At 43.8% G+C, this 20,499-nt stretch overlaps 1 protein-coding gene across 12 annotated transcripts in view; it reads right to left on the bottom strand.

Annotated features, from left to right (window-relative positions):
* Positions 1–20,499, bottom strand: part of BAIAP2 (BAR/IMD domain containing adaptor protein 2) — a 176,330-nt gene that overhangs the window by 81,778 nt on the left and 74,053 nt on the right. For all 12 annotated transcript variants that reach the window (XM_075350732.1, XM_075350726.1, XM_075350737.1 and 9 more), the window contains exon 3: positions 18,534–18,620. In XM_075350732.1, coding sequence (XP_075206847.1) covers positions 18,534–18,620 — 87 coding nt within the window. The remainder of the gene's footprint in view (positions 1–18,533; positions 18,621–20,499) is intronic.

Genomic DNA, 20,499 nt, shown 5'->3' on the forward strand with positions numbered 1-20,499 from the left:
ATTTTTGTAATTAAATTTTTGAAGGCAAGCATTTATGGGCCAGGGGTTGAGGTCTCAGTAGTCATCGTGAATGTATTAAGGCTTCTGGACTTGAGGTTCAGAGGAATATGTATAAAACAGTGAAAATTTGTATTCCCTTTTCCAAGAAAAATGGTCCTTGGGGCCATGATCTGAATAGATGCGGGAAAATCCTAACCGGTCACAGAACATTTGTCAATTGTCTCTTCAGTGAGGATGTAGACAAACTCTAGTGCCACCTACTGGGGGTAGCAATCCTAAAAGTCAAAAGAGACCCTTTAATGAGCCTTGTCATATCACGTAGGATTTATGCCAGATCAGAACATCAAGTCTCCTCACCACTGGCATGATTGATTGGTGTGTCAGTCTCCGCAAGGAGAATAGCTTTCCCCTTAGACCCAGTCTTAGCCTCTCATACAGCCAGATCAGATCTCATATTTGCACTGAGGAGGGACAACAATCCCGAAACACAGTCTACAAATTGAGGTTCTGATCTGGCAAAAATCCTAACTCATATGATAAGGCTCATTAAAGGCTCACTTGACTTTTAGGATTGGTACCTCCAATAGGTGGCAGTAGCTTGTCTTCTTCCTCACTGAAGAAACAGTTTGCATATTTAGCAGAGGAGCATTGCAGCTTAAAGTCGCCTCATCACTGGCATGCTGGATTGGTGTGTCAGTCTCCGTAAAGAGAATACCTTTCCCCTGAAAAAAATGTGTCATTAGATGTGGCTAATCACCTAATGGGACATGTTTACAAACTAGACTGAAGCCATACAGCTCATCCAGGACTAATACCTGACCACAAAAAGGTCAGTGAAATAAAATAGAGGGGGTGTGTAAGTGATAACGATGCCCCCCAACCGAAAAAGGGGGGGGGGGGGTCTGGAACCTCTTTACCCAGTTTCCAAAGTTTTTCCTCTTTAAATGGGTTGTACTACCTGTTAAAGGGTCCATCAATAAGCTGAGCAGTTTCTTTCTGCTGGTAGTAAGTGTTCAGTTTATCTACAGTGCCTCCAAAGGTGAAATTGTGTATTACAACAGGTTTTTTTGTGTGATGCAGGACAATCTGTCTTCCAAATAGTGCTCATAGTAAAAGGAAAGTTTTGAATAATAATCCCATAAAAACAAAGGAGGGGAGACGTAAAACAGCGACATGTATTAAGAAATCGACTCTAGTCAAAGTAGATTAAGATTAAAGACTTTGGCTCAGACGGGAGCAGCATTAAGACCATCATACAATAATATTGCCTTTTCAGCTAGGTCAGCATCCTGACCCCTCACACTAATCATCATGAATTCAGAATGGATAACACATAAAAATTCTGATGTTTCACCAGCTCCTGTCAGAATAATGCTGCTCTGCAGACAGCCTCACACTGTGAATGCTCATCTCTGCATAAAAAGCACCAGATTTTCAGGGGGAGTCAGTAACGACTAGACGCAATTATAACAGAGAATGTTTAGCTCTGCAGATATAATGGATTGTGAAGGTTATATATCAGAACATGCATGGAAACGTCTATACAGATGCATTTACTTTTGCTCATATTTCAGATGGAAAACTCCCCACTATATTGTAGCAACTGCAAACCAGCATAGAGGGCCATATTAAAGAAAATGGACGCTTTTCCCTCATTGCATCAAATTAACAGACAGTTTATTCATTCAGCATAAAATTACACACTTAACATTGCTTAATGAGTTAATTAGCCTGCACTGGGGTGGCACAAAATATGGCAGTGTAATGGAGTGTACAGAGGCAGTATGGTACAGAGTCTTCAGACAGTGTCTCACTGTTATGTCTAATCCTAAGAAACCTTCTTGTTGTTTTTTTAAATTACGGCTTTTGATGAAATACATAGTTTTCTAGTAATTGGATATACCTGTCTTACAAAGTTTTGGGGCTGAACTTGGGCCCATTATTGTTCCCAACAAAATTATTTCTGACATGACTATTTAGGGTCATACCATTTCATGCAATACAAGATCTAAAATTAAAAAAATAAATACATTTAAAAAAAGGCAGTCTAATGTCTATGTAAGCAAATGAATGCTATAAAAGCTCCATATTAGTAGACTAGGTAGTATCTTTTACACTTATCACAACCAAGGTCAGGCCAACACAGATCCATGGCTTACAATCGGTAAGTGGCAAGCATCCATGCATCTTTTCAGAGTTTTATTTTGGCTCGAAATTTAGAAAGATGAAGCTATGGGGTGCGATTTGGGCCCATTATGGTTCCCAGTGAAACAATTTCATGTCTAAAGGGTGCTTTACACGCTGCGACATCGCTAGCGATCTCGTTAGCCATGTGATACGCCAGATCGCAGATAAGATTTTCAGTGATCGCACATAGGTCATTTTTGAAGCGCCGGTCACATGTGCGATCTCGGCAAATCGTATGTGCGATCTGGCGTGTTACATCGCTAACGAGATCGCTAGCGATGTCGAAGCGTGTAAAGCACCCTTAAGACTCAAACCCCTTGATGCAATAAATCATGTTAAGCAAGGAGATGCCTCATGAGTAGACACACACAGCATCTTCTACAATGTTATGAGGGCAAATAGTTGGTCTTCACATTTGTTAAGGAAGCCTACCCAGCTTCCTCTCCTTCCAACTGTCCATCCCTTTAGAAGTCCTTGAACCTTTTCAGAGTCTTAGCCTAGTTTTAAAAATAAGGGAAATTAGGCAGATGAGGATAATTTGGACAAGAAACAAAAAGGGGGGGAGGGAACTTGCACCCCCTACAGTTCCCAACTAAGTATTTAACATGTCCATCAGGGTTCAAACGGTCAGCCCTGCTTTAGCAACCTCCATAACAAGATGTCAATTAGAGCAATTTCAAGTGTGAAATACATACTTTGTCCAGAAGTTTAAGCCCACAGGACCAATTAGTGTAAGGATGATCTATGGATAAATACGCTGTAAGCAAAAAAGAATCATGGAAACTATTTTGACTGATCTACAAGGTCTTTCAGCTTTTCTAAAACTTTAAAAGTTAATGTCCATGTGTTACGAGGTGGTCACGTTTAGGTCCAAAATGCTGCAACTCACATATCTTGGTGGCTATAATTTTCCGATACCGGACCTCCACGTTACCTGCATAACTGCACATTCAGCGGCTTTAAAAAATACTGGGCTTCTTAAGGCTTTAACGAGGACCCTAAATTACAAGAAGTTTTTAACTAAAATATACCGTACTTTTTTTTTATATTCTTCAGTACAATTGTTTTTTCATACCCCTAGCATCTGTAATATCAGGCTATAGAAGTATGATAATACATAACACAGGTTAAATATATAGTATTTTCTAGGCCCCCGGGGCTTGACAACACATGGGAGGAGCCCAAAGAATTACCAAAAAAACTAAAATCATCCAAATAAAAGGTGGGAGCCCTCCCTTGATCACTGCCGTCAATAGTGACCATGTCATGATCAAAAGGGATCAAACAGCCAGGCAGTGGCATCTTTTGAAGTTTGTGGGCCTCAATGCAAATTCTCCAGCAGGCTCCCTGTATTGGGTGGCTGAATATTTGCCTATGCAGGAAAATTGGAGCTCTGTATCAAAAAAGCAAAAGGTCCATCTGTTAACATATTTAATGCCAACTTGTAGCGTAAACTACATTGTATACAATGGTGGGCTATCACTTAAAACATCATACACGTCTTATTCTGCAAATCAGAGGGAATTTTTGTTACCTTGACATTTATGAACGCACCAGCTCTACTTCGGTGATTGTGCCCAAATAAAAGAAATTATGTATAATGCACAGGTTCTGAATTACACTTATGTACGCACAGACTCTGGATTAGCCTAAAAACGGTTTTCTATATAAATCGATAATTAAATAATTTTGAGCGAGGCTTTGTAGAGCCCTGGCGCAAACATTGGGATACCATATAGGCTGATATAAATTAAGTATGAACAGAGTGGAATAGACGAGTCAATATCCAATTGCTATGTAGACAGCCGGGATGCATCTGTCAAGAAATCTATCACTGTGTGTTTGGAAACCATACACTGCGTTTGTAGAGCTAGTGGTGTGTGAAGAGTGTACAATTTATGGAGGACTGTAGGAAAAATTACTTCTAAAATACCAACTTCCATGCAGAAGAAGCAAGCTCAGACAGATATAGAATAAAATGATAAAATTTTCTCTTCTCTCAGCCACCACTAGGGGGAGCTCAGGGGTCGAGTGCATACAGAGCTCAGTTTGTAATCTTTGTGCACCACGCTGCCCCTGCTGGTGACTGTAGAAAGACAACATGTCCATTTTTAGTAAAGCATATTATATAAGAAAATAAATTAAAATAAAGAAAACGCTTTGAATGAGAAAGTATGACCAAACTTTTGGTCTGTACTGTAAATTTTTCTATATATATATATATATATATATATATATATATATATATATATATATATATATATATATATATATATATATATATATATATATATATATTCTGCTGCAATTTGACGCTTAAGAATTCAGCGGGTTTTTTCCTACTGTATTTTTTTCAAACCCATTAAAACATGGGGTGAGGGGGAGAAGTGCATAGGTTTTCATGAAATCTCATCCATGTTGCAGTAGAAAATGGCCAAAATACAGCGTAATTGAAAATTTGAATTAGTTTCCAGCTTTTAAGCGGCTTTATTTTTCATATTTTATTTTTTACTTTAATTTTTATATAGATTTTTGTAATTTTTATATAGCGACAGAGGCCCGGTCAGCTTTTCTGACATGTTTATCTTAGTAAATATTTGCATTGACTAAAAAGCAACAATTCTGAAACATGTGTGTGAAGACCTGTGTTGTGCTGTTCTTCTGTTGTTCCTCTGGGAAATGTATATATTCTGAGAAATTTCTGAGGAATAAGAGGAACATTACAACACAACATTCTAAGGAAAGTGTCTCTTGAGAAATACCAGCAATAAGTGGTGACCCAGATGATTTGACTAAAGTGGTCTAAATAGTTGAGTAACTGAATTGGAATTTGTGACCAATCCTTTTTAATGCCTCTATGAAAAAAAAAATCCAGTAAGTTCTCATATTTGTTTTTTTTTGCGTTTTTTTTTTTTTTTCTCAATTATTCATCCTGGAAATTTTTACATGGGCAACACAGTCTGATACTATAAGGACTGACAAGTTTAAAGGGAGGCCCTACAGTCCCAGACTAGACACTCATTTATCACTTTACTCATACATTTCCAGGAGAAATAACAGGAGCTGCACAATGCAAGTGTGTGTGTATATTTTATAAATATATATATATATATAATTGCCTTAGTCAGTCTGTCTGTCTCCAAAATTGTGTCCTTACGGTGACACAAAGCTGATTGGCCGCTGGGCTCGCCATGGCCCCGCCCCCCCGCACGGATTGGCCGCTCGCCCAGGCTGCGCCCCCACACGGATTGGCCGGCCGCTCGCCCAGGCTGCGCCCCCCCCACAGATTGGCCTCTCGCCCCGGCACCCTGCAGGCATTGGCAACTCGGCCACGCCCCGCCCCCCTCACGCAATGCACGCTAGCTCTGGCCCTGCCCCCCCACGCATTCCCCGAACCGACACGGTCACGGAGCCACGACTACCAGGTGAGTACTGTACCCCTGGGAGCCCACATCAGCGTACGCCGCCAAACCAGCCGACACATACCCTCGCATTGCTGGGGCTGGCCGGCGTATGCTGGTGTGGGCTCCCGTGCGAGCGGGGGACGAGATACGCTGGTAACCATGGTAGCATAGTTACCAGCGCATCAAGGTCCTGCAGCGGCGCAACATACACACACACATCAGATCACACTCACTCTCACACACACATCACATCGCATCAACACACTCACAACATCCTGGGATATCGCTTGCTTCTCGGCGGCGATACTGTGCTGTGAGCTTCCAGGACCTGCCGGAGGATCACATGGCCAGAAGCATGTAGTATCTCCGGATGTTGTGAGTATAAGCGCGTATGTGCAATATCGTCAATGTGTGTGTGTGTGTGTGTGTGTGTGTGTGTGTGTGTGTGTGTGTGTGTGTGTGTGTGTGTGTGTGAGAGAGAGTGAGTGAGTGAGTGAGATCGGGTGTGTGTGAGTGAGTGCGATCGGGTGTGTGTGAGTGAGTGCGATCGGGTGTGTGTGAGTGTATGCGATCGGGTGTGTGTGAGTGTATGCGATCGGGTGTGTGTGAGTGTGTGAGTGTATGCGATCGGATCTGTGAGTGTCGGCAGAGGAGCACGGCGTGCTGGAGGAGGCTGGGAGGAGAGAGGCTGATCCTGGGGAAGGCTGGGATGGGGAGGCTGAGAGAAGAGAGGCTGAGGCTGGGGGAGGCTGAGGCTGGGGGAGGCTGGGAGGAGAGAGGCTGATGCTGGGAGGAGAGAGGCTGATGCTGGGGAAGGCTGGGATGGGGAGGCTGAGAGAAGAGAGGCTGAGGCTGATGCTGGGAGGAGAGAGGCTGATGCTGGGAGGAGAGAGGCTGATGCTGGGAGGAGAGAGGCTGATGCTGGGAGGAGAGAGGCTGATGCTGGGAGGAGAGAGGCTGATGCTGGGAGGAGAGAGGCTGATGCTGGGAGGAGAGAGGCTGATGCTGGGAGGAGAGAGGCTGATGCTGCGGGTAGAGAGGCTGATGCTGCGGGTAGAGAGGCTGATGCTGCGGGTAGAGAGGCTGATGCTGCGGGTAGAGAGGCTGATGCTGCGGGTAGAGAGGCTGATGCTGGTGCAGCATGGGGGATGGAGCACGATGGGGGGTGCGCAGCATGGCGGATGGAGCACGTTTGGGAGTGCGCAGCATGGCGGATGGAGCACGTTTGGGAGTGCGCAGCATGGCGGATGGAGCACGTTTGGGAGTGCGCAGCATGGCGGACGGAGCACGTTTGGGAGTGCGCAGCATGGCGGACGGAGCACGTTTGGGAGTGCGCAGCATGGCGGACGGAGCACGTTTGGGAGTGCGCAGCATGGCGGACGGAGCACGTTTGGGAGTGCGCAGCATGGCGGACGGAGCACGTTTGGGAGTGCGCAGCATGGCGGACGGAGCACGTTTGGGAGTGCGCAGCATGGCGGACGGACCACGTTTGGGAGTGCGCAGCATGGCGGATGGAGCACGTTTGGGAGTGCACTGCATGGGGGATGGAGCACGATGGGGAGTGCGCAGCATGGCGGATGGACCACATTTGGGACTGCGCAGCATGGCGGATGGAGCACGTTTGGGAGTGCGCAGCATGGCGGATGGAGCACGTTTGGGAGTGCGCAGCATGGCGGATGGAGCACGTTTGGGAGTGCGCAGCATGGCGGATGGAGCACGATGGGGGGTGCGCAGCATAGGGGATGGAGCACAATGGGGAGTGCGCTGCATGGGGGATGGAGCACGATGGGAAGTGCACAACTCCCCCCAACACACACGCGCGCGCACTGCACAACACACCACACCCACACACACTGGGAACCACAAACAACTGCCCTACACAGACACACACAGACAACGCTGCACACACACAACACCCAACACACAAACACCGCGGCACACACAAATACGCACATACCGCACAACACACACATTGCACAAAACATACCTCCCCTCAAAACACACCACACACACAAAGCTACAGACACAGCGCTCCACAAACAGCGCAACACACATACAACACCGCTCTCACCCCCCGTCACACCCAGAACATGTACAGCGCCCTACACAAACACTTGGTAACTACACACAACAACATATATATATTATATATATACATACACACACACACACACACACACACATATACACATATATACATACACATATACACACATCTATATTATATATATATATATATATATATATATATATATATATATATATATATATATATATATATATATATATATATATATATATAATTGCCTTATTCTGTCTGTCTGTCTGTCTGTCTGTCTGTCTGTCTGTCTGTCTGTCTGTCTGTCTGTCTGTCTGTCTGTCTGTCTGTCTGTCTGTCTGTCTGTCTGTCTGTCTGTCTGTCTGTCATGCTCCAAAATTGTGTCCTTACGGTGACAACGCTGATTGGCCGCTGGGCTCGCCATGGCCCCGCCCCCCCACACGGATTGGCCTCTCGCCCCGGCTCTCTGCAGGCCCCGCCCCCCTCACGCAATGCACGCTCGCTCTGGCCCAACTGACACGGAGCTCCGACTCCCAGGTGAGTACACACACACACACACACACACACACACACACACATCAGATCACACTCACTCTCACACACACCTCACACATCACATCCACATACTCACAACATCCTGGGATATCGCTTGCTTCTACACCGGCTCAGTCACGATCCCAGCAGCGCCAGACATAACCTTGCGATGCTGGGATCTTGACGGAGACCGTGAACGCTGGTAACCATTATACACATCGGGTAACTAAGGTCCCTTAGTTACCCGATGTGTATCATAGTTACCAGTGTACACCGGCTCCCGGTACACATGTGCAGGGAGCCGGCATTATACTCCTCTCCCCCCAGGACTACTCCTCCTATTACAGTCCTCCTATTATACTCCTCTCTGAGTATAATAGGAGAACTAACATATGATGGGGGATGTAGCACGATGGGGGGTGCGCAGCATAGGGGATGTAGCACGATGGGGAGGTGCGCAGCATGGGGGATGTAGCACGATGGGGAGGTGCGCAGCATGGGGGATGTAGCACGATGGGGAGGTGCGCAGCATGGGGGATGGAGCACGATGGGGAGGTGCGCAGCATGGGGGATGGAGCACGATGGGGAGGTGCGCAGCATGGGGGATGGAGCACGATGGGGGTGCGCAGCATGGGGGATGGAGCACGATGGGGAGTGCGCAGCATGGGGGATGGAGCACGATGGGGGTGCGCAGCATGGGGGATGTAGCACGATGGGGAGTGCGCAGCATGGGGGATGTAGCACGATGGGGAGTGCGCAGCATGGGGGATGTAGCACGATGGGGAGTGCGCAGCATGGGGGATGTAGCACGATGGGGAGGTGCGCAGCGTGGGGGGGGATGTAGCACGATGGGGAGTGCGCAGCATGGGGGATGTAGCACGATGGGGAGTGCGCAGCATGGGGGGATGTAGCACGATGGGGAGTGCGCAGCATGGCGGATGGAGCACGATGGGGAGTGTGCAGCATGGGGGATGTAGCACAATGGGGAGTGCGCAGCATGGCGGATGTAGCACGATGGGGAGTGCGCAGCATGGCGGATGTAGCACGATGGGGAGTGCGCAGCATGGGGGATGTAGCATGATGGGGAGTGCGCAGCATGGGGGATGTAGCACGATGGGGGATGTAGCACGATGGGGAGTGCGCAGCATGGGGGATGTAGCACGATGGGGAGTGCGCAGCATGGGAGATGTAGCACGATGGGGGGTGCGCAGCATGGGGGATGTAGCACGATGGGGGTGCGCAGCATGGGGGATGGAGCACGATGGGGAGTGCGCAGTATGGGGGATGGAGCACGATGGGGAGTGCGCAGCATGGGGGATGGAGCACGATGGGGAATGCGCAGCATAGGGGATGGGGCATGATGGGGGGTGAGCAGCATGGGGGATGGAGCACACACACATACACACACACACACACACCCCGCCATACACAGACACCCACACACACAGACAACGCTGCACACACACACACACACACAACACCCAACACACAAACACCGCGGCATACATAAATATACGCACATACCGCACAACACACACATTGCACAAAACATACCTCCCCCAAAAACACACCACACCCACCCAAACCGCGCAACACACACACACACAACGCAACACACATACAACACCGCTCTCACCCCCCGCCACACCCAGACAACACCCAGAACATGTACAGCGCCCTACACAAACACTTGGTAACTACACACAACAACATCTATATCTATAACAAAAATCATACATGAACTACACAATACGTAAATTCCAGAATACCCGATGCGTAGAATTGGGCCACCTTCTAGTATTAGAGATATATATATATATATATATATATATATATATATATATATATATATATATATATATATATATATATATATATATATATATATATATATATATATATATATATATATATATATATATATATTTATATATATTTATATATATTTTCATGACTCTGAAAATTGTAGATTCACATTGAAGGCATCCAAACTATGAGTTAGCACATGTGGAATGAAATACTTAACGAAAAAGTGTTAAACACCTGAAAATAGGTCTTATATTCTAGGTTCTTCACAGTAGCCACCTTTTGCTTTGATTACTGCTTTGCACACTCTTGGCATGCTCTTGATGAGCTTCATGAGGTAGTCACCAGAAATGGTCTTCCAACAGTCTTGAAGGAGTTCCCAGAGATGCTTAGCACTTGTTGGCCCTTTTGCCTTCACTCTGCAGTCCAGCTCACCCCAAACCATCTCGATTGGGTTCAGGTCTGGTGACTCTGGAGGCCAGGTCATCTGGCGTAGCACCCCATAACTCTCCTTCTTAGTCATATAGCCCTTACACAACCTGGAGGTGTGTTTGGGGTCACTGTCCTGTTGAAAAATAAGTGATGGTCCAACTAAAATGCAAACTGGCTGGTTCAGTATGCCTTCAATTTTGAATAAATCCTTAACAGTGTCACCAGCAAAGCACCCCCACACCATCACACCTCCTCCTCCATGGTTCATGGTGGGAACCAGGCATGTAGAGTCCATCCGTTCACCTTTTCTGCGTCGCACAAAGACACGGTGGTTGGATCCAGAGATCTCAAATTTGGACTTCAGGCCAAAGTACTGACTTCCACTGGTCTAATGTCCATTCCTTGTGTTCTTTTGCCCAAACAAGTCTCTTCTGCTTGTTGCCTGTCCTTAGCAATGGTTTCCTAGCAGCTATTTTACCATGAAGGGCTGCTGCACAAAGTCTCCTCTTAACAGTTGTTCTAGAGATGTGTCTGCTGCCAGAACTCTGTGTGGCATTGACCTGGTCTCTAATCTGAGCTGCTGTTAACCTGCGATTTCTGAGGCTGGTGACTCAGATAAACTTATCCTCCGCAGCAGAGGTGACTCTTGGTCTTCCTTTCCTGGGGTGGTCCTCATGTGAGCCAGTTTCTTTGTAACGTTTGATGGTTTTTGCCACTGCACTTGGGGACACTTTCAAAGTTTTCCCAATTTTTCAGACTGATTGACCTTTGTTTCTTAAAGTAATGATGGCCACTTGTTTTTCTTTACTTAGAATTTGTATTATGGCAAAAAAAGCAGCTAACAGTCTACTATTGAGTAGGACTATCAGCTGTGTATCCAACAGACTTCTGCACAACACAACTGATGGTCCCAACCCCATCAAGAAAGCAAGAAATCCCACTTATTAAACCTGACAGGGCACACCTGTGAAGCAAAAACCATTTCCGGTGACTACCTCTTGAAGCTCATCAAGAGAATGCCAAGAGTGTGCAAAGCAGTAATCAAAGCAGAAGGTGGTTACTTTGAAGAACCTAGAATGTCAGACATATTTTCAGTTGTTTCACAATTTTTTGTTAAGTATTTCACTCCACATTCATAGTTTTGATGCCTTCAATGTGAATCTACAATTTTCAGAGTCATGAAAATAAAGAAAACTCTTTGAATGAGAGTGAGAGAAGTGTGTCCAAACTTTTTCCATGCATCTTTTCCAAAATTAATTCTAGTACCCTGCTCAGATTTTAGCATTGTGCAATAATCCAATCCTTGCGAGGATGTGCTCCACACGGCAGAATAGAGAATGCTGTATAATGTCCGTGTATGGCAACAAGGGAGAGATCGCCTATTTCTATGCGTTTATTTCTAGAAACGAGAACGGTTCGGTCACTATTAGAAATTTAGATTTTAAAAGAGATAAAAGGAAAAATGTTCACAGATTAGATAAAGCCCAAGTGATGTGATAAAGGCATGTACGGATTTACAGACAGAGGAGAAGCCATTGTAGTACCGGGAGGTTCATGATCATGTTTTATACCACCGACAAATGGTTGTGTGGGCGTCAGGTTGGAAGGTCAGAAAGCATTCATGTTGAAGAAAAGAATGTAAAGCTGCAGATCAGGAGTAAAAAAGTCTGAACACCGCTCAAAATGTTAGAAAGGAAAGCAAATCAGTAATTTAGTAACTGGCGAGAAAGATCATCTGTTACATAGGTTCCTGGTGCCCCCTTCTCTGCAGTCCCCCATAATGATCATGTGTTGCCCATTCTCGTGACTACTGCATCCAATCAGTGATTAGCTGCAGAGGTCACATGGCTAAAGGGTAAGTGACAATCAGCAGGAAAGTACAGAGGCTTTATATTCCACCATCTGTGGGGCAGACACCAATGTGGGGAGCGGAAGCTTTAGAACTGGAGCAACAGGGAAATCTGTGAAGTGACTCGGACTTCTCATTCTTATATTTGGAACAGTTAAGACTTTTTCGCCAAACAATCCCTTTTATTTATGGGGGGGAAAAAAAAAAATTGCCGGTAAAGGTAATTGTGAAGGATCGTAAGGTAAGCTGTAACATCAGCTTTTGTGAATGGTGGATCCTGTGTTATCTGCTGTATATACAGGTGCCATCAGTCATTGACCAGGAGGGGGAGGAGGTGAGCCGTGATATCACCTATTATGAATGGTGGCTCCTGTGTTATGTACTGTATATAAAGGTGTTATTAGTCATAATATAAAGGGGGGGAAGCTATAACATCACCCATCATAATCCTGTCTGTGATGATAATGAGAGGCTGCTAAGTGGCCTTCTGAACAGAACAGGTAATACTGTAAGACCTACCGTAGTGGTAGGAAAATTGAAAAAACAAAACCATATTTTAACATAAGAATCAGATTTAAACAGTATGTCATTATTCATGCTCTTTAAATTTGGCAGTATTACAAATCTAGCTGCATTGAGTCACCACTAGAGGGGGCTTATGGCCTATAGCCTCCAAGTCCACGTATGCGGCGTGCAGGTGGGCCCGACGACCACACAGTGCTCTTCTCTATAAACAAAAAGGGATGTCAGGTTATTCATATTTCGTACAAATCCCTTTTAAGCCATACCGCTATCGATGACTTCCACCAGACAGCGACCTTGTGTGTGACTAATGGTGGCAAAACCTCATCAGTCACAATGGCCGGTCCAAGCAGAGGTATAAGAATGTGCTGTGGGGGCGATCACTGCAGATAACGGCAATCAATCACGCGAGCGTCAGAGCCAAGGTTAGATCTGCAGTTCTACATAGGAAAAGTAAGACGCCGAGGTCACATGTCCTGACGCTATGTGCGCATGGAGGTGGAGGGGGAGGGTGGTTTGTGTTCAAAAAGGGATAAGTTTTCTAATGGAAACCGCTTCAGCCAACACTCCTTCAGCTTGTGACAGTCTTTTTGCTGAGTTTTCACAGCACAAACTCCACTGAGCAATTAAGCTCAGGTTCTGCTCAAAAATCACATCAACTTTTTTTTTTTTTTATTTTTTACTAGAAAGGACCACAAAAGCCCCCCATAAAATTAACATGGTGCACAGTAATGTCAAAACAACATTGCTGTGCACATGGTCCAGTTTAGGTCACCACTTTTCGGCTTCATTGTTCGGAAACCCTGCAGCAGTTGAAAGTAGTAACGTTCATTCCCCACTTTACGAGACAGTCAAACCTCCGAGCCACCGCAAGGAGGATGGCAGAGCAGCCCCTGGAAAACCAACCATCAGGTTTTTTCCGGAGGAGGCTTTTTGAGACCTCTTAATAGCCATGATGAGAAGGACGAATGTTAGGGAAGGAAAAGGCAGACTGATCTAGAAAACCCATTTTAGGGGACTTAAGAATTACTAGATATGGACCATTTCTTCAGAACTCCGAGCGGCTACAAAGCATAATACTTACGGTAATTTTGCCTGTGCTGGCGCCATGGGGAGTTTTACTAGTTGTTGCCAATTTCCTGGACAAATTAGCACTAATTACCGGAGGAATAAGCAGACGGTTAGACTCAAGTGGCCGGCGTTGGAGTTATTACTGCTAAGACAGACTGGTAGGTTTTGGATACAGACACATGCATCCCTCTGCCTGCATTTTGATAATGGGGCCCACATCAAACTGCTAAGCAGCTTCTGTCACAGACACTAAGGCGCAATTATCGGGGGCTACAGGACTGCAAAGGGCCCATCTACTGTTACTGTACAGGGATACTCTTCTGTCCGACTGCTTCTATGTTATACATAAGAATACCCAAAATGGTTCAATTTCAAAATACACAAAAAAAACAAAAAAAAACTATAGCATATTTCAATTTCTTTTCCTGATGGCTCCGACAATTTACATAAAGTGAATTCAAGTGTGTACTAAAATCTCTAGCGAGTGCAGCACAGTGGTTAGCACTGTATGGCGGCTCAGTGGTTATCTGGAGTACTGGTTTCAAACCCCACAAAAGGACATCTGCAGGAGTTATTTATGATAACAACTTTGGGTATAGAGGTCAAACAAACCTTGAAGTGACTACCACCCCAGGCAAAAATTATGGAATCACCTGGCTCTGAGGATGTGCATTCAGTTTAGTTTTGTGCCATGTCTGATCCGTTTTTTTTTTGTTTGTTTTTTGTTAAACAAAAGTAAAGTAATTTCAAATGACGACTTTCTGGCTTTAAGAAACACTAAAAAAAATCATGAAAACAATGTGCTAGCCAGTAACGGTTACTTTTCAAGACCAAACAGGGGGAAAGAGTATGGTATCATGAAAAACAAAAACAAAAGAAAACTCCAATATATACTAGTATTTTGTTGCACCACCTCTGGCTTTTATAACAGCTTGCAGTCTCTGAGGCATGGACTTAACCCCTTCACGACCGGCCGATTTTTCGATTTCCGGGTTTTTTTTTCGGCATTCTTTTTCTGAGACGCAACTTTTTTATTTTTCAGTCAATATGGTCATATGGTTGCGGAACGAGCTGTACTTTTAAATGAAACCATAAGTTTTACCATATAGTGTACTGGAAAACTGCAAAAAAATTCCAAATGCAGAAAAATTGCAAAAAAAAGTGCGATAGACACACACACAGCACAGCGAAAGTGAAAGCAATTCATATGTAGTACAGGAGTCATCACATGACCCTGTGCTACCATGACAACTAACGGAAGTCAAGTGATCGCGTCACGTGACTTCCGGTATCGGGCAGTAAGTAAAAGTTTACCGCGATCGCGCTTATAATGGCGCTGTCACATATTGACAGCGCCATTCAAGGGGTTAAACGGCACGAGCAGATAACGATTCTGCTCGTGCCTAGCAGGCACACATCTCAGCTGTGAAAATTAGCTGAGATGTGTGCCGATCGCGGCATACTGCCGCCAGCAGACCGCGGGCAGTAACATGACCGCTAGGACATAATTTTACGGCCCGCGGTCGTTAAGGGGTTAATGAGTGACACACAGTACTCTTCAATCTGGCTCCAACTTTCTCAGATTGCTTTTGCCAGATCAGCTTTGTTGGTTGGAGCCTCGTCATGGACCATTTTTTTTTCAACTTCCAAAGATTTTCAATTTGATTGAGATCCGGACTATTTGCAGGCCACGTCATTGACCTTATGCGTCTTCTTTCAAGGAATGTTTTCACATTTTTTGCTCTATGGCAGGATGCATTAGCATCTTGATAAATGATTTCATCATCCCCAAACATCCTTTCAATTGATGAAATAAGAAAAGTGTCCAAAATTTCAAATTAAACTTGGGCATTTATTGAAGATGTAATGACAGCCATCTTCCCAGTGCCTTTACCTAACATGCAGCCCCATATCATCAATGACTGGAAATTTACATGTTCTCTTCAGACAGTCACCTTTTTATTGTTGTTTAGCTTTTCTGTATGTAAATCCCATTTCCTTTAGGAAGTTTCTTACAGTTCGGTCACAGACACTGACTCCAGTTTCCTCTTATTTGTTCCTCAATTGTTTTGTTGTGCATTTCCTGTTTTGGGGACATATTGCTTTAAGTTTCCTGTCTTGACACAAAGATTAAAGAAAAAAAAAAAAAGTTCCCTTTGTTCCAATAACAGTGCCACAGCTATAGTGTGGGGTTGTAGCTTTGCCCAATTCCAGTTAATATTGCTGAGCTGTTAAAATCAAATAACCAAGACCAGTGTGGAGCTGTGTTTAGAAGAGATCGGCCATTATTAATCTTGAATAATGTGGAAAGGCGAAAGTCTAGAAAGACGCCCTGATAGAAAGAAAATGCTTAATATTCCGTTTTGAATGTGTAGTCCGGGAGATCAGGGAACAATTCCCTTCTAATCAGGATTCGACATCTTTTGCATAGTTCAAAGATCGCTCACCTTAAAAATAAACTAATTTGTACAGGTGGGGACAAAGAATGTAAGGACACGTCACATAATACTCCTGCAGCATGGGGTGGAAAAGGTTATATAACAATAGCTGAAGGAGAGCAATGTCAGGTCCGTTCTGTGGGAGAAAGAGGAAAGGATGAGCAACGGGAAAATGATTCAACATCGCGCAGTAACCAGACCAGGCCGGAGGAGGAAACCACACACACACCCGCCACAATAAGGAACTGCGCCTGTATGGAAAGTAAAAATAGAAGGATGATCAAGACTTATCGAGTCATCATCAGTAATAAGAAGGTTCACGCTCTCGTCGCTGCAGAAGACACTTTGCTTATTTAGGAGAGAAGTAATGGACGGCTCAGGACAAGATGTAACCACTGCTTATAGTGAAGGAAGATAACCGTAAACATTCCCGAAACTTCATAAATACATTTACAGAATTGGTCAGATATCTAGGAGGTGATGAAGGAGTCAATCTCGATTCTTGGCAAGTTGTTCCACTAGTCCACAAATGGCCAATGAAGAGACAGATAATCACCCATCCTAAACCATCAGTGGTCATCAAACACTGCACCAGTCACCAGCTCTTCGGAAGCTTCACAACAAGCGTGATATTGGAAAGGTTTCAGTTTCCTGATGTAGCGCAGGATCATTAAACCATAAGCAAATATGAAGTCACTTCTGACCTATTCCTAGAAACGAGGAACCAGACAAACCCTAAAAGTTGCTTTGACGAAAGAAGGAAAAAAACAAAAAACACAAGAACAGCTTTGTAGAATGCCCTCAGTCGTTCAATGTCAGTCGTTCCAACATGACCAGTTAGAAGAATGAACACTTGGGCACTATCATGGATCAAATAAGTGTCCATAGGTTTTGTGGGAAAAAAGTTAATTATGAACATTTTTGTTAGAACCAACATGGTTTATCCTGAAGCAAAACAAAGAAGGAGCAAGATATTTTTGGACAAGAGAAAATTTACCAAAAATCAAAAAGGCAATGAGGGCGACCATCTTTCTTTGGCTTTATGTAAATGGCAGAGTCAGGTGCAGAGCCCATATGGCCGCACCAGGAGGTTGCATGGTTCCTTAATATGAAGAAAGCTGAAAAAATTATTAAAATATTAACAAAGAACCCCATTTTATTTACACTCTCAATTACTTATTTCCGGTTATTTGCTCATTTTTGCCTTTTATCTTGGGTGTTGCTGTTTAATGGCTAGTGTGAACATGCTCTTCACACATTGTATGTATGCAAACATATTCCAGTTAATTTTGCTTGGTTTGCTTTGTGTTTTGTTTGTTTTTTTTAAGTAACACAAACAAGGGTGTTGCTGGGTCAGTGTAATCTGGTGGGATGGCTTACAGTTTTGTTTTTTTAAACAATGTTAACCACATACCCAATTTTATTGATATGCACTATTGCCATTTACTTACTTATTTCAGAGTATTTGCTCATTTTTGTTTTTTTCCTTGGGTGCTGCTTCTTAATATGAATCAGTGTAGCCTCCGTGTGCCATAAGGTGCAATTCTTCCCTAGGTCTTCTGTATATAGGACACCTACCGTAAGACTAGCATAGGCACCATGTTACAGATCTGTGAAATTCCAAGTGCTCATTATGGCCTAATTGTGATTAGACTATTGGTTTCATCTAAAAGATTTTAGCTAGCTCTGCTGTACCTGGCCGTGGCCACTATACAGCTCACTGAGCTGTGCATCTCTGCAACTGATTAGTCCTGGCTGGAGGAGTCAGCATTGAGAACAGCTGACTGGCGGAGGTGCTGGGTGTCGCACCCCCACCGATCAGACATCCCAAGAAGAGGTCTTCAATGTTAAAATCTAGGACAACCCCTTTAAACTTTGGTTTATGTGTCGTTTGTCAGCCAAGAAATTATATTTGCCAAAAAGCAGGAATAAGACCCAAACGTTATATTTCACAACTTGTCTGAAAAAAATTGTCAAACACGTCGAAAACTTTGTAGCTTAGTCGAGATTCAGAAGATATTTTAAGCATTTGTTTCTGATGAGCAAGCATCTAGCACATATTGTAGGTGTATGCCATGAATTAACACATTTGTTTTAAGGTAATCAAACTAGAACAAAAAAATAAAATGATTTGGCAACAGGTCATCATCAAATCTACTTGATGTGATATAAGGGCGTTAGTCTGCTTTTCCTCTGTGGATCGACCTACAATGGTCAGCTGCCTCACTTACCAAGTTCTTTAGAGCCTTGGCTTTCACTGGCCAATTCTCCCATTTTTACCAGGGCATCAAAGTAGCCTTTTGCTGCAAACGTTACACCTAAAAAGGGAAGATAAAAAAAATTTGCATATGTTTACAATGATCGAGCATGATGGCAAAACATCGAGGGAATAACCACCACCATTACCATCGCCACCCACGGTTTTAAAAACCTTTTTTGTACAAAGGTCTGTATCTGGCCAAAGACATTAGCTGCAAGAACGGCTTTAAGATCGGATTGGAACAATTTCAAATTACCAACAAATATGTGGAGACAAGTGTTCTTTAAGGTGTGGATTTTTTAGTGTTTGCATTGCTTTACATTGAGGTCACAGTCCTTAGTGTCCCAGCAGAATGACATGTCGACTTTGGGCTACCAGACCTGTATCTAGTATCTATGGCCAGCATGAGTAGCTAAGCTCCTTAGGAAAACCGCAGGGGATAAAATCTGAAAAAAAAGACTACTCAGTCAACATTTCCAGCAAACATTTTTTTTTTGTTTTTTACCAACAGGAATAATATGTGCATCGAGGAAACTAGATAAACTCCATAAAAAGTGTTGTAAAAAGTAGTAATGAATATGTGCAGTAAAACCATAAAATGAAGAAGGCCCTCATTTGTTGGGCTCATGTAAAACATCGGCAAAAAAGGTTTTGAGAAAAATCAGGAGGTACTTCAGGTCCCGTACACATTAGACTAGGGTTGATCGAACACACCATTATGGAAGGATGAGGCCAACAGTATTGTGTATGGTTGGTGGCACCGGCCAACTGTGCGTTGGGGGAAGAAGTCCATGGGTGGCTTTCACAGGAGCGCTGGGCCAAATGACCTCTCCTGTGTATGGGAGTGTCAACTAAAATGGTCTCAGCCGAACCATTGTTTGGCCGGCTTGAATATCTGAGCATTCCACCTTCACTGGAGACTAAAAATCTACGTCCCTCAGTGAAAAATGGAAGGAAACCTGGTCGAAATGTCCGATGTCAGTTAATACACTTCAGTCTCTTGGAGCAAGCGTTCACATCCTAGACCAGAGGTTCTAAGCAAAATTAACCCTACTTAAAGAAATTATGTCAAATTGACACCAAGGGTATAATCAAAGATCTGAAGCATTACTTATTTAAAGACACGGTGTGTGTCATCTTGGGTCAATGTATTATAGGCAAGATCTGTAGAATAGCAAATGTCGTTCTAAGGGTATGTTCACACATTGGGTAGGTTACTTGGCAGTAAAATAAAAAAAAAAAAACGCTTCTAAAAAGCAAGTTTTGCTGTGTCATTTGTCTACCGTGCATGTTTAGATAAAGTTTTTTCCCCCCATTGACAGCAATGCGGAAGTGTAGAATTGCAACTGCATCGTTTTTGCTGCTTTTGTGCTGAATGAAACTAACTTTATTTCAACATGCACTGTAGACAAATGACAAAAAAAATGCACCAAAAGAAGCAAAAAAATGGCTCTTTTACTGTCTAAGGGAGCAGGTTTTGCTGGAGAAAATGTGGAAGAAAAAAAAAAAAAAAGCCCACCACGAGCAGCAAAAAAGCAACGTGTGAAACACCTTTTAATCTGCATAGCGCTCATGGGAAAAAGATAAATAAAACACTGCAAAAAAACCCCCCACAATGTGAGGACATAGCCCAAGGTGATCTGGTGCAGGGATCCATCTGGTCATCTACAATATTAGTGCTACATATTAGTAATTAAATCCCAATATTAACAGTTTAAAGTTATAATTAGTTTCCATAAGAAAGTTAAATTTTGGGCAAGCAGACTTACAAAAAAAAATTTTAAAAAAAAAAAGTGTGTTTTTTCATGACAAAACTTTGCAAAAACCGGTCTGATTTGGTATATTCTATCAATTTTGCAGTAAGTAACGGAAAGTAGAGCGGGAACAGGGGAGGTTACAGATGATCCTTCAAAATCTTACAGATTCAAGGATCCGGC

Source organism: Anomaloglossus baeobatrachus, chromosome 5 (genome assembly GCF_048569485.1).
Source record: "Anomaloglossus baeobatrachus isolate aAnoBae1 chromosome 5, aAnoBae1.hap1, whole genome shotgun sequence".
NCBI lineage: Eukaryota > Metazoa > Chordata > Amphibia > Anura > Aromobatidae > Anomaloglossus > Anomaloglossus baeobatrachus.